Consider the following 14,455-nt stretch of genomic DNA (forward strand, 5'->3'; position numbering starts at 1 on the left):
AATGGGGGCTTTATGGGAGTCAGATGGTGAGCCAAAAATGATTTCCTCAGTTTTCTTGGTGTTGATCTTAATACGTTTTGCAATAAACATTGAACCAGTCCGGCCCTTGACTAGTACCAATTTTTTTATTTTGGCCCACTGTGTATTTGAGTTTGTCACCCCTGACCTAAAGGGATATGTGTTTTCTCCTGGATTATTTCTATCAAAGATATGTGTCAAATTAAAGCCCATATAAAAAGGATGTAGGGATTGATTGACCGCTGTTCGTGTTAAACCATAACCACAATGTTTACTTGCTTTATATCTAATAAAAATAAACATTCAGTCAGTAATTGTGTTGACACAGGGTTAATGCAAACGTCTATGAGGATAATGCAAAATTGTGAAGAATAAATCCGTGTTGAGACCATGGTTGAGACCTGCAGGAGAGCTAGCTAACGTTAGCTGTTACCTGTTAGCTTTGAGCTGTGATCTGGAGGCTGGAAGAAAAGTCCTGCTAACGGAGCTAGAAGCTAACTAACAGAGGCTGAATTGTGATATATTATGATGCGTTCAGGCAGTGTCTGAAATAATAATTTCACAGCAACATAAATATATATTAGAGAGGGAATTTGGTCTGGACCTTTTTGACTTCCTGACACTTGCTAAGCAGCTGCAAATAACCTCAATTGTTAACGTTAGCTGTTAGCTCCTAGCAGCATGTGGGTAGCACAGTCCTGCTAATGGAGCTAACAGCTAACGGATACTACATTGAGTTAGTATGGTGTTGTGTTCAGGCACATTTAGAATTGGGCAAATGAAATTACAAGGTTATCATCATGTATTAAGATGTAATCTCATACAACTATTTCAATCACAGCACCATCAATATATATTACAGACGGAATTATCACCTGTATGACATCCTGAAACTAGCTTTGAAACAACTTTTGCCAAAAATGTCTTCAATTAAAGTAATACATATAGGCTACAATAATTCATTTCCTTGGTTAATAACCTCCATTGATTACAGTTTCCTGACGGTTTACAATATTTTGGGACGGTTGAAAGTAAGTGTTTTACAGATTTACAGACTTTGGAAACCAGTCTATATACTTTAAATAAAGTCCACAGAGTCTGATTAAAGCCTGGTCACACAATGTGGGGAAACATGAGCATTATAGTCTTGAAAGTGCCCAAACAAATCCAGTTAATTTGAAGTAAATCAACCAGCTATAGAGACATCTTAAACACTTATCCCAGGTGTGATGACTCTGAATAGGAGTTGATTACAGTAATAAATATTCCCATTAAAACAGGTCTAATCTTTAGGATCATCCCTGGCACACGACTGCCTGTTTGAAGGTTTAAAATCGCTAACCTCAGGGTGAATTCCAATCCCCAAACGTGATCAAACAGCTTCGTGCTGAGTCAGCGCTTCAGCTCGTCAGGTGTTCATCAGATCTGGCTTCTGATTGGCTCTGAGTGATTTCTGTCCAGGTGATGCAGCTTTGAGGTTCTTTACTCTGAGACAACATGACGAGACACGAGGAGACACACCTGCAGAGTTTACGATGACCTTTATGATAAGGCAGCCCACGGTGAGGATGTTACACACATTTTGTTCCTGTGTGCTGATTAATAATGCCTCATTGTCCTTTTACACAACCAGGACATTTCCCCAAGATGTTCAGGAACATTTCCCTGTATGGGCTTGTGTATTTAGGGAAATCTGTAATAGTGAATAATAATTAATAAATGTGGAAATATTAAGTGCAATAAACAAAATAATAAATAAGTAGCAAAAAAAAGCAAATATACAAATTAAAAGGAAATAAAATAAATACAAAGACATAAAGAAATATTAAAATATTAAAAAAATAATAATAATACAAAATCAAATAAAGTGAAATGAATGAATGAACAAAATAATAAATACATGAAAAAAATAACATGTAAAGATTTTTTTTTAAATATGTAGACAATAAAACAATTATGATTAAATATAAATAAATAAAAGATAAACAAGTTAATAGAAATAATTTGAAGATATTATTTTCAAAAATAGCCTACATGCTGAAAATGTTTACGGAATAAAATATTGAAAAGTAAAAGGTAAATTACAAAAAATTATTAAAGGGGACCTATCATGCAAAATTCACTTTTTGATGCCTTTTATACATAAATATGTGTCCCCGGTGTGTCGGGGGACTCACGCAGCGTCAGAGAATAAAACCCTTTCTCTTTCCCCCCGCACCCACATCTTTAAAAAACGGGGGTACAACGAGCGGATACAGATTTGCTGCCGATATGACGTCAAATCGGATGGTGGACCCACAGTAAGTTGCTATCAGAAATAATGCCTGACGTGTTTTGGACTTAATCTCGTCTTTTTTTACATTAGCAAGCCTCGCTAACACTCAGAGCTAACCTGTACTGGAGAGCACATGTGTTTAAAAAGCAGGAAATAAAAAAAAGAACTCACCTTGTGATAAACCCACAAGAGAAAAAGCATTGGAGCTCCATACTGTTTCAGAAATAATCCTTGATGTGGTTTAGAACAGGATGGCCTTTTATCACAGCAGAATTGAACTTTATCTCCGGCATTAGCTTCACCTCCTCTTTTTTATTTTTCAAAGCTAAGGACCCAAAATCCGCGTTTCTCTAAACAGGGCTGAAATAGAGGGGTATGAAAAAATGCATGATCTGTTTGTATTTTGAGCAAAACACATCATGTTTTTATATATTTTTATATATTTGAGACCCAGCATCTAACCTGCCTCACCCTCACAGTATAAACATGTCCTTCTGCCTTTTTTTATTGTCCTTTAAAGGTTGTTTTTTACAGCCCTGCCTCCATCATAAAGTGCTTTACAGTATCCTGCAGTACGAGAGTCTGTGGGACACAAAAACCAACAAAGGAGCCCCCCCCCCCACTTTCCTTTATTATCCTTAACGAGCTAATTAAGGAGAACAGTCGCTGAGGAGAACCACCCACCTCGTGTGAACCGAACCTGGGTCTGAATTACGACGTCTGCTTTCACTATTTCATGTTAATGACCAGGAACAAACTGGGTCCAAAATAGTCTGAATCAAAAGCAAATAAGATAAGAATGTAAGAAGGTTAATTACATTTAATAAGATACAGAAATATTCAATCTTTTATTAAACTTCTGAATAATAACAAGATTATGAAGAACTTTTGTATTTATTGGATATTTCTATGGATTCATTTTTTTTAAGTTACGTTTTTGTTATTAATTATAATGATCTGTTGTGTGTCCGTAATAATTGTATCTTTAAATTGTATATTTTTACCTAAACTGCTAATATTTTATTACATATTTGTATTCAATTTTATTTTATTTCCTTTAATTTGTTATATTTACATAAATATCTTTATTCCCCCAAAATATTATTGCGCTTTTAAAATTTAAATCTAAATATATTTATTTTATTTTTATTTGAACTTTTTCATAGAAACGTTATTCTTTTTTAATAATGGTTTTATAAATATTTTTATTTAATTTATTGTACGTTTTTACTCCACATCTTTATATGCATTTTTCTTTTTTTTTTTACTTTTTCAAACATTTTCTAAAGTGGAGCAACTGTCACAAAACCCAATTTTTACTTTTTCTATTAGATATTATAATTGGGTTTAACTACTTCTAAACCCAATTTCCGTAAGTGAATGCAGAGCTAAACCCTGTTAGCTTCAATACTAAAAACATCCACAAACAATAAGAACAATCTATATTTTGTTCTCTTATCTGATGGTGGAGGATAGAGAGGATTAAATCCATTTCAGCCGGAGCTCAGAGACTCTTCAGGAATCTCAAACCAGAGCTCTGATCAGATCCAGATGTTCCTGCTCTGGGTTCTGGGTTGGGCTGATCCCAGATTCAGGCCTCAGCCAAACATCTCTCTTCCTGTTCCTCACAGAGGGGTTGTTTCTCAATCTCGAGGACGCTTCCTTGGTAGCACATGTCTTCCGAGTCAGGTCCTTGAGAAGCGAGGCAAGAATCCTTCCTAGCCTCGGAAAACTAAGAATGGTGGAACAGGCTAACAGGTCTGTAGGTGTGCGTCATATGAGAGGCCCCGCCTTAAATGGAGCGCGATTTCTGCCAAAGATTTTTGGAAATTGATCCGTGCGCAAAGCATTGTGGGGATTTTAAGACCGCGGAGACTACACATGTGAAGCCTCGAAATTTCCCGCAACGAAGGACGCCGGCCTCGGTAGAATTCCATGGATCCGGGACATTGGAACAGTCCTTCGGCGGCACTCGATGATGTAGCATCCTTGAAATAGTGGCTCTGGAGGAGCCTTCCTCGACTTTGAGAAACACCCAGGGTGACGCTTCCTTGGTAGGACATGTCCCTCCGAGTCAGGTCCTTCAGAAGCAAGAATCCTTCCTTTCATTCGGAGAACGAAGAATGGGACAGGCTAGCAAGTGTGCAGGTGTGCGAGAGGCCCCATCTTACATTTTCCGCCAAAGATTTTGTAAATTGGTCCGTGCGCAAAGCATTGTGGGGATTTTAAGACCGCGGAGGATACACTGGTGCATCCTCGAAATTTCCCGCAACGAAGGATTCAGTCCTCGGTAGAATTCCAAGGATCCCGGATATTGGAACAGTCCTTCGGCGGGACTCGATGACGTACAGTAGTATCCTTTAAATAGTGGCTCTGGAGGATCCTTCCTTGACATTGAGAAACACCCAGAGACTCTGTTCCTGCTCTCAGACCCTTTATCATGCGTGCTTTTAATTTGAAAGGGTATTAAAGCTGTGAGGAAGGGAAGTATTTGAAGGAGAAACAAGCTCTGTGTTTCTGAAGGAGAAGACTTAGGGGTTTGTTGAGCTGTGGTCTTTCATATTTTTCTGATTTGGACCAAAAGGTTTGATGATGAACTAAGATTACAACCTGCCTTCAAAATAAAAGCACCTATAAAAGTTCAGATACTACCAACACAATGTTCTTTTAGACATAGTATGTCTTAAATCAGTGCTGTCGTGCACTTCCTGAAAATAAGGATTGAAATATCTGCCTTCTTGCTTATTTTACATTTGCATTAGCTTAACTGCTGCAGCTTCGATCGGCCACCAGTTTCACAGGTTTGCTGGTTGTAGTTAATACATCCAGTAAGTAGGGTTTTCTTATTTTTCATAGACTTAAATAGAAAGTGCAAAGATTGGGTAATCATGCTATCAGAAAGAAAATTAAGGTTTAAGGATTGTGTAGACCCGGAGGTTTTTTCTTGTTTAAGCTAAATGCTATTAGCATGCTTACATTTGACCTGCTGGTGCTAGAGGACACATCTCCAAAGGGTTGTTAATCCACCCTGAAGGAGATACACCTCATGGAAATGCTTATGTAGTTCAAGTCATTGCTGAAAATCATGCTTACATGTTATCCTTTCAACAAACTTTGCACAATGTTCTTATATTTACCTTTAGGACAAAGTGTGGTGATGCATGGTTCTTGTTTGAAATCAGCTCCATGATGGAAGAATGTCTAACAAAGAGTGTTGTATGTTTCCTTCTTGTCTTCATCACTCCCTCTCCTCATGAACACATACCATAACAGATATTTCATACTGAACATCGTCCCACATCAGCAGGGTCAAGACCTTTCAGCAGCTGTGATTTGATGCCAAATATGTCTCCTCTTACAGATCTTCTGCATTTCAATAAACCCCCAGCCCGTGTTGCAGGAATCTCCAAATCCCCGTCTTCTCACCGCAGGAGAAATAACTTGTGATGTTTGGGCGTCGTGTTTTTCACTCTGAGGCTTCAGAGGAACAGATTCCTGTCCTCAGAATAACTCTGTTAAAGATGATGATGATGATGTGTTTAAATCTGCTGTGGGGAGGCAGAGTGGGAATTTCCCACATGCTATTTAATGTGGGAATGTGGGAAAACTGCACACAAACATGTTAGTGAGGGTGAGAGGCCAGAGGAAGATTTAAGTTTTAATTTGACCGTCAGGATGACTCAAAAAAGATCAAAAAAGCCTCCCCACGTGACCTCTTGCGTGTGACGTAACAAAGGGGAAACACAGAAGACACAGAAGAAGTTGAACATGTATATTCGAATGCATATGACGGACCACAACCTTATAATTATGAGCCTGCTAGGCGTCCAAGAGACCAGGAGCAGCCAAGGATTAGAAGAAATAACGGCCATCGGAGAGAAATTGAGCTGTGGTGTGAGGAGAACCAGTGGAGAACTGGGCAGCTATCTTGGTGAGTGACCGGCGTTAGCTACAGAATGTTAGCTAACGTCACATCACAACATTGTGAAGTTAGCTATCATATATCAGGCTATAACTAAAGTAGCATTGATAATATAGTAACGTTACTGGCAGGACTGTTGATACTGATCCATAACAGAAACTAATGCGCAAGTATCAGCCGTATCTCGCGTTACCTAATGCAAATCCACACTACCTTACGGTACTGTACCGGAGGGGAGAGAGAGCGCAGGGAAGGAGGGGGGAGAGAGATGTAATACGGTTTCCTGATAAACGTTACCTAATGCAAATCCACACAACTGCTCAACGCAACTACTAACTATTCCCGCGGTCAGAGAGTGGCGATGTTTCCCCTTTGTGATGTAATATGACTCGTTTGACGTATGACCTTAAAAAAAAGCAGTTTTTAAGAGCAGAGCTCAAAATTGCTCCTTTCCCTCTGAATTCCTGCCCTTATGTCTCGTAAAACATATCAAATCCTACATTCACTTTTTAAATTGTAATTTTCAAGCAAGTTTAAGCATAAATGTAGAAAAAAAAAACCTGCAAGTTGCTCTTTAAATATTTAAAAGTTGCTCTTGATTTTAATTTGAAATTGCATTCATTTATTTTTAATATACACCAAAGCAATGTCTTCTTTGCTTATGTATGTCTTATAGAGGCATCAGTATTCCATTTAAACTAAATACAAGCTCTTTATAAGGACTTAAAGCATTATTATCAAATCAAAGTTTATTTTTAAAGCCCAGTATATGAACACAAGTCTGCAGAATTGATGCACAAATAACTCAAGAACTGTGACTGTAAATGATGCACTATTTACATGTCTTTAAAACAGAAATGTTCTTAACAAAATAAAATCCAGCCTTAAGATCAACATCGTGAGAACCGTGCAAAGACCTTAACTACACAAATGTCACATACTTGTCACACACACTCCTCTTTTGTTGTCAGTGTGTTTCAAACGCAGCGCCCTGTTTTACCTGTTGGAACCTGAATGCTTCCTCTGCATGTCTGGACCTGAAGCTGAGTTTTACCGAGGCAGTGAACGCACCGTCTCCACAAACAGACCTGAGGAAAAACAGGAGGTTGTTTTGAGTGTCCGCTTAGAGGTTTAGGTTTACTACTTTAGGTTAGTACTTTCAATACTTCAGGTCTTTGTGACCAGAGTAAAATAAGAGATACACAAGATGAAGAAGTTAGAGAACTAATGATTCATACTGTAAAAGTCCTACATTCAGTAATTATACACAAAATGTACTCAAAAGTAAGAGTACTTATTCTGCTGAATAATGGCCCTCCATAATGTGATTTATTATTATATATTGTGTGACTTGCATATATTGTTAATGTTGCTGCCTAAGGTGGGATTTTACCGTTTTAGAAATGGACATACTGTATTATTCTTGTTTACAAAAAACACAGGAATTGGAGAAAAATACAGATTTAAATGTATATAGCATATAACAGAAATACAACAACAGAAGAACTAGTCATGAGTTAAGACAGCAGATAAAAAAAAGGTTTTTATGCTTTTGATTATTGATTTTGCACAGTAACAGGGTCAGTGTGTGTGTGTGTGTGTGTGTGTGTGTGTGTGTGTGTGTGTGTGTGTGAAATGTGTGTGTGTGTGTGAGAAATGTGTGTGTTTGTGTTTGTGTGTGTGTGTGTGTCAATTGATTTATTAAACATTGTAGTTTTTATTATAAGTATTTGTTAAGGTTTAATTTTGTATTATTGTTATATTTATTTGATTGAAGAATAAATCTCAGACAGGAGGGAAATCCAAATCCCTCTGACCTCTGGTGACCCTGTGGAGGCGTTTGAGGGCTGCAGGACAGATGTCTCCACATGCTGCAGGAGGAATGTCCTGCTGCACAGATGCATGCTGGGGGTTCAGGAGTTCAGGCACCTGTGGTGTTTTTAAGTGCATCTGCAGGACGGGAAGTTACATTACATTACATGTCACTTATTAGACGGTTTTATCCAAAGCGACTGACATACTCAATACTGTGGGCAATCCCCACAGGAGCAATTTGGGGTGAAGTGTCTCAGGGACACAACGACATGCTGACTGCAGTGGGGTTTGAACCTGTGACCCCCTGATCCCAACACCAAGGTTCTATCCACTGCGCCACACGCCTCCCTCCCAAAAGTTGTTTCTTTCAGGTGTATTTCAGTCTTCTCTAGCCTTTGAGCTAGTGCAGGCAGTCAGCTCGAGCACCAATGAAACATTTACACGTGACGCGCCCCATCCCTCTTACAACCAACCAATCACATTCTCTTAAACTCTATTTAAGCTGACGGATCTCCATACCTCTGCCTCACTAATGCTGCTGCTCTCCTGCCTCACCCCAGCTTCACCTGTAGGCTCGGGGGATAGTTATATAATCATCACTCAATGTTCTACATCTGTGGAGTGATGAGGCCCGAGCCTAGACGCCAAACTCAAAGTATAAGCTGCTTCTAGAAACATAGAAGCGTCAAGAGCTGTCGGACTGAAATATATGAACCTTTAACTCCTTCAAATATATGTTATATATTTCAGTGTGGATAAAAGGCAAGGACTGACAAAAGAGCAACACCAAAACTACTTTTTTTACTTTGTTGAGCTGCTGCACATTTTTTCTCTCCTGTATGCTTATGATAACAGAAAATATGTGTGTGTGTGTGTGTGTGTGTGTGTGTGTGTGTGTGTGTGTGTGTGTGTGTGTGTGTGTGTGTGTGTGTGTGTGTGTGTGTGTGTGTGTGTGTGTGTGTGTGTGTGTGTGTGTGTGTGTGTGTGTCAGAGGATTGAACTGTTAGTAACATATATTTAAAGAGGACTAATAAATGTGTTCATGTGACTGAAGGAGGGTTACATCTCTGCGTGTGCGTGTGTGTGTGTGTGTGTGTGTGTGTGTGTGTGTGTGTGCGTGTGTGGGTGCGGGTGCGCGGGTGCGTGTGTGCATGTTTGATGTTCACAGGTCTGCCAGTATATGCAGGACGACGTGTCGGCGTCCCATTTCATAATCTCTGAGAGGAGCTTTGAAGCCGCAGAGGAGAAACTCTGCAGGATCTGAAGATGACACTTTACCACGTAATAAAGGAATAATGCACAACATTTCTGCATTAAATCAAATATATTAACAACTAATCCTTTTATTTATATATATATATATATCATGGAGGTGTGCCGTTTGAGAGAAATGTGTTTAAATGAAGGATCCTCCTTTATATAGATGTATTCATTCTGCATGTCGGGACAAGAATAAGCCTTAAGTACACTGTATGCACTTGGCAGGAGGTGAATGCAATATCTTTGCAATATGTTACAGTAAAAGTCCTGCATTCAAAATGTTCCTCAAGTAAAAGTAGAAAAGTATTCTCATCAAAATATAGTGAAAGTAGCGACAGTAAAAGTAGTCGTTGTGCAGATTGGTCCATTTCAGAATAATAGATATGATATGTTTTATAATGATTGATCATGAAAGTGTTCTCAAAGCTGGTAAAGGTGCAGCTAGTTTGAATGACTTTGTATACTGCAGGGTAGCTGGTGGATTTACTCCAGGTGGAACTAAAGTCTGATTTAACACTTGATTATATTTCACATCCTTCATCCACATCTCTAAAGTAACTAAAGGTATTAAATACATGTAGTGGAGGAGAAGTGCACCATTCACCTCTGAACTGTAGTGGAGTGTGTGTGTTCACAGTAGCATAAAATCTGCCCAGCAGAATAGTTGAGTCACATTTAAGTTGATGTATAATACTACCTTTTAATTCCTGTGAATTCCCTTTTTTTAACCTTCATGACTAATTCTCTGGTCTGCAGCCCGGCGCCATGTTGCATCAGAACTACGTCTTTGTTTTCATTCACGTTACACACCCTGTGTGTCACTTCCTCTCAACTCTCATAATTACATGATGCTTGAAACAGAAATAAAGTTTGAACAGTTTGTTGGTGTGTCTGCCCTCAGCCTCAGCCTCTGTGTTTCTCTGCAAGAGAGAAGAAGAAGCCTCCTTCAGTGTGTGTGTGTGTGTGTGTGTGTGTGTGTGTGTGTGTGTGTGTGTGTGTGTGTGTGTGTGTGTGTGTGTGTGTGTGTGTGTGTGTGTCAGAGGATTTAACTGTTAGTAACATATATTTAAAGAGGACTCTAATAAACGTGTTCATGTGACTGAAGGAGGGTTAAATCTGTGTGTGTGTGTGTGTGTGTGTGTGTGTGTGTGTGTGTGTGTGTGTGTGTGTGTGTGTGTGTGTGTGTGTGTGTGTGTGTGTGTGTGTCTTCACACTGATGATTCAGCAGGCAGTCACCTGGTCTGAGGTCAGATAATTCATTAGAATTGAATTATGATTTAAATAAATATTAAAGAGATCATGCATGAAGAGAGACGCAGCAGCCGAACAAAACTGAAGCCCTTTTCTTTTTTGTGTAAAATTAACTGGATATATCATACAGCTGTGTACCTCTTCAGAATATAACATCATGATGTTTCCCTGAGACAGATTTGACTTTTTATGAATGTGTGTCTTCAGCTTATTAAAATGAATTCTGTGTTTGACAGGTTCATCACTTTCCATCACGTCCTGTAGACACGAGAGCATGTCATCTCGTCTAACGTCCACCTCCTGAACGTCAGTATTAATATTCAAAGATGTGCATAAAGTACAAAATACTAGAATATGTCAATCTCACCTATTTAAAACCCCTTTTTAGAGACTGATTCATAAATGACCGTGTAGTATTGTAGTCAGGGTTCTGGTTGGTTTCAGGATATTGGGTGAAAGTCTAACAGAAGGGGTTTTGATCTTGTTGAACAAAATATAAACTTGCCTTTCTGAACCAAATATTAAACTAGTGTAAGAGCGACATCTGCTGGCCTATATTATATATTTGCTTTTATTTTCATATTATTTTTGCAAATAAATATCCACTTTTTAAATGTAATTGTAATGTTGAGAAGTCACAAAGACACAAAAAATGTATTAAATAAGAAATAAAAAGACCCCAAAGGCTCACAAAATAACAAGAGACTAAAAAGCACTAACAACAGGCAAAACGTCACAACAGAGGTGCACAATTATCAAAGCAGAAACAAAATATGCAAATATGGAAAAGAAACAACCAGAAGATATCTATAAAAGAGGTTAAAAAACCTCCACATGCCAACCAACCAAAAAAAGACAGAATGCTACCACTGTATACTTTAATATTAAAGTGGACCTAATATTGGAACAATATATTGTAGGGCCATACCTACAAAACATGTCTGTGAAGTGTTTTGCTTAAAATACCAAACAGATCCCCCATTGTAGCCATGCCTCATATTGCTCATACCCCTCTCTTGCAGCCCAAAAAAAGGGGAGGCGGAGCTAATGCCTGATCAGAATTCTACCGGAGATAAAGTTAAATTCTGCTGTGATAAAACGCCATCCTGTTCTAAACCACATCAAGGATTATTTCTGAAACAGTATGGAGCTCAAATGCTTTTTCTCTTGTGGGTTTATCACAAGGTGAGTTTCTTTTTCTATTTCCTGCTTTTTAAACACATGTGCTCTCCAGCACATGTTAGCTCTGAGTGTTAGCGAGGCTCGCTAATGTAAACAAAGACGAGATTACGTCCAAAACGTCAGGCATTGTTTCTGAGAGCAACTTACTGTGGGTCCACTGTCCGATTTGACGTCATATCGGCAGCAAATCTGTATCCGCTCGTTGTACCCCCGTTTTTAAAGATGTGGGTAAGAAAGGGTTTGATTTTACAACGCAACGTGAGTTCCCCGACACACCGGGGACACATTTATGTATACAAGACATCAAAAAGTGCATTTAGCATGATAGGTCCCCTTTAAAATGTTCCAGTTTTTCTTGTTTAGAAATTCAAATATTGTTCTGTTTTTACTTCCAGTGTGCATCCCTAATACATGTATTTGTGTTAGTAGGAATAAACAACATGAGACAGTTTTTTCAGAGTTAATCTTTATTTAAAAGAAATATTGAAACAATGAAAGGAGCTCAGAGTCAAGTGTGAATGCTACGAGGTGTGTAAAAAAAAATCACAACCGTCACCAAAAATTATAATTATAAGAAATAAATCAAAGTCTAAACCGGTCATTATACGCCTAATCAAAACTGAAATATGTTTTTAAATTCTCATACACACACACACACAATCTCTCACACACACACACACACTCTTTTTGCCTTACACACTGAAATGAATACAAGCCGAGCGCCGTTAATATCTGAAAAATTAGCAGAAAAAGTGCAAATTTGTTCGAGATTTCAAAAAGAAACCAAAAAGCACTCGTTTGGATAAATTCACCAAGCAAATCCAGGTTAGATTTGACATGTTAGCGTAAAAAAGTTGGAATTTAAAGTGGTTAAAATAAGATTAAAACAGCATTATTCGCTCCGTATTTGATTTATATAAAAAGGCGTCCCTAAATATATCCTCTTCCTTTTTCTTTTGTTTTCTTTAATGGCATGCAGGTACATCTGGGCTCTTTAATTAAACGTCTCCTTTAATAATTAGAGAATCACAAGTAAACATAATAACACAAAGTAAAATGAAACATCCCGTTGGTTGATTGTTGGGACTGGGACAAAAAAATACACCAGGGCTTTTATTTTGGAGGGGATATAGTTCCTTTCACAATAAAATCTGCATTTCTGCAAACTAAAGTGCAGCTCACATCAAATTTAAAGTTTCGTCTGATTCAAAGGTATAATCCTTAAGATTTTCATCAACAAAACACACATTTAATGTCGTACATGGTGCCAAGGTATTTATATTAATTATTGACTTCTATAAAAGTAGTTTTTTTAATTTATGGCGGGTTTTTGCTGGATTGAAATTGCCTTTTTTTTAGCAGCAAATAAATAATATTTACAAGTATCAGCGTCACTTTGTTTATCCTGCTATCAACATAACATTTCCTGCTTTTCCTACTTCACAACAAAAGCATTTAACTGGAGAAACAGTGGGGCTTTATTGTGAAGGAGTGACAGGATATGATACTACAAAATAAGACGATTTTATTTTTTTATTTAGCAGAATTCGTTTTTTTTGGCATGAAATATAACTTTAGTTTACTTCATTCGAAGCTCGAGACTAAATTAAAACCATCCTCACACATTTCCTGCGGCTGCTGTTACTTCACAATTATGGAGGAGTGACAGGAAATGCTTTGAAGTTTTTTTACAAAATAAGACGCCATTCATATTTGAATTTTTGCTAAATCTTAAGGATTATAACACTTCAGGTATTTCACACTTTCCTCCATCAAACACAGAGATGATTTGGGTTAATATGTTACATTTGGGTTAAGGAAAACATATAAGAAACATAAAATAACCGTATGAATACAGTGGAAGAGGAGGAGGAGGAGGAGGAGGAGGAGGAGGAGGAGGAGGAACACGCCTGGGATCAAATAATAATAATATTTCTGAGGCAAACACATAATAAACGCACATTTAAAAAACGATGCATAGCATAAACAACATTGCCAAGATCCAGCTTCATACCGACTCCTCAGCGCTCCTCCTGCTGCTGGGGAGTGTTTCTGTTTCAGGAGGAGTCTGAGGCTCTGAGGAGCAACCAGGGAGGAGGAGGAGGAGGAGGAGGAGGAGGAGGAGGAGGAGGAGGAGGTTTCTACTCCCTGCTGTAAACACTGACTCCAGGTCTTCACTACAGACTTTAGGAGTCGTCGTCCTCTTCGTCGTCCTGCTGCTCCCGGGTCCCCACCACCCTCTTCCTCAGCGCCTCGTCGGGCAGGCCCTCGGGGGAGCCTCTCCTCCTCCTCCTCCACACCTCGTCCTGCTCTTCGTCCTCCTCGTCTTCGTCCTCCTCCTCCTCTCCGTCCGCCTCGTGCTCGTCCTCCTGACGCTGAATCAGACGAGCCTGCTCCAGGGTCTGCTTCTCTGTGGGGTTCGAATCAGGAAAAAAGGTTCAAAAAATGTTTTTCAGAATTTTGAGAAAGACATTTTCTGAATAAAAACAAATGAGAAGATACTAAATTAGAATAGATATAGATATGTTTTATTTTCGGAAAAAAATTATAAATATTTATTTCAGAAAAGGTTTTATATATTTTTCTCAACAAATACAAATATTGTCAGAATTCCAACTTTTTCCCAGGACTCCAAAAAAAAAAATCTGACTTTTGGTCAGATCTAACAAAAAAAAAAAAAAGAGTAATTTTCAAACACCCAGAACATTTATTAATTCTAGCAATGCATATTT

General features: G+C 38.4%; 1 protein-coding gene across 1 annotated transcript in view; it reads right to left on the reverse strand.

Annotated features, from left to right (window-relative positions):
* Positions 1 to 12,796: 12,796 nt before the first annotated feature.
* Positions 12,797 to 14,455, reverse strand: part of tmx1 (thioredoxin-related transmembrane protein 1) — a 5,276-nt gene continuing 3,617 nt past the window's right edge. The window contains exon 5 of the mRNA XM_079692860.1: positions 12,797 to 14,153. Within this exon, the coding sequence (XP_079548986.1) occupies positions 13,910 to 14,153 (244 nt within the window). The 3' untranslated portion in view covers positions 12,797 to 13,909. The remainder of the gene's footprint in view (positions 14,154 to 14,455) is intronic.

The sequence above is a fragment of the Notothenia rossii genome, assembly GCF_949606895.1.
Source record: "Notothenia rossii genome assembly, chromosome: 7".
Lineage (NCBI taxonomy): Eukaryota > Metazoa > Chordata > Actinopteri > Perciformes > Nototheniidae > Notothenia > Notothenia rossii.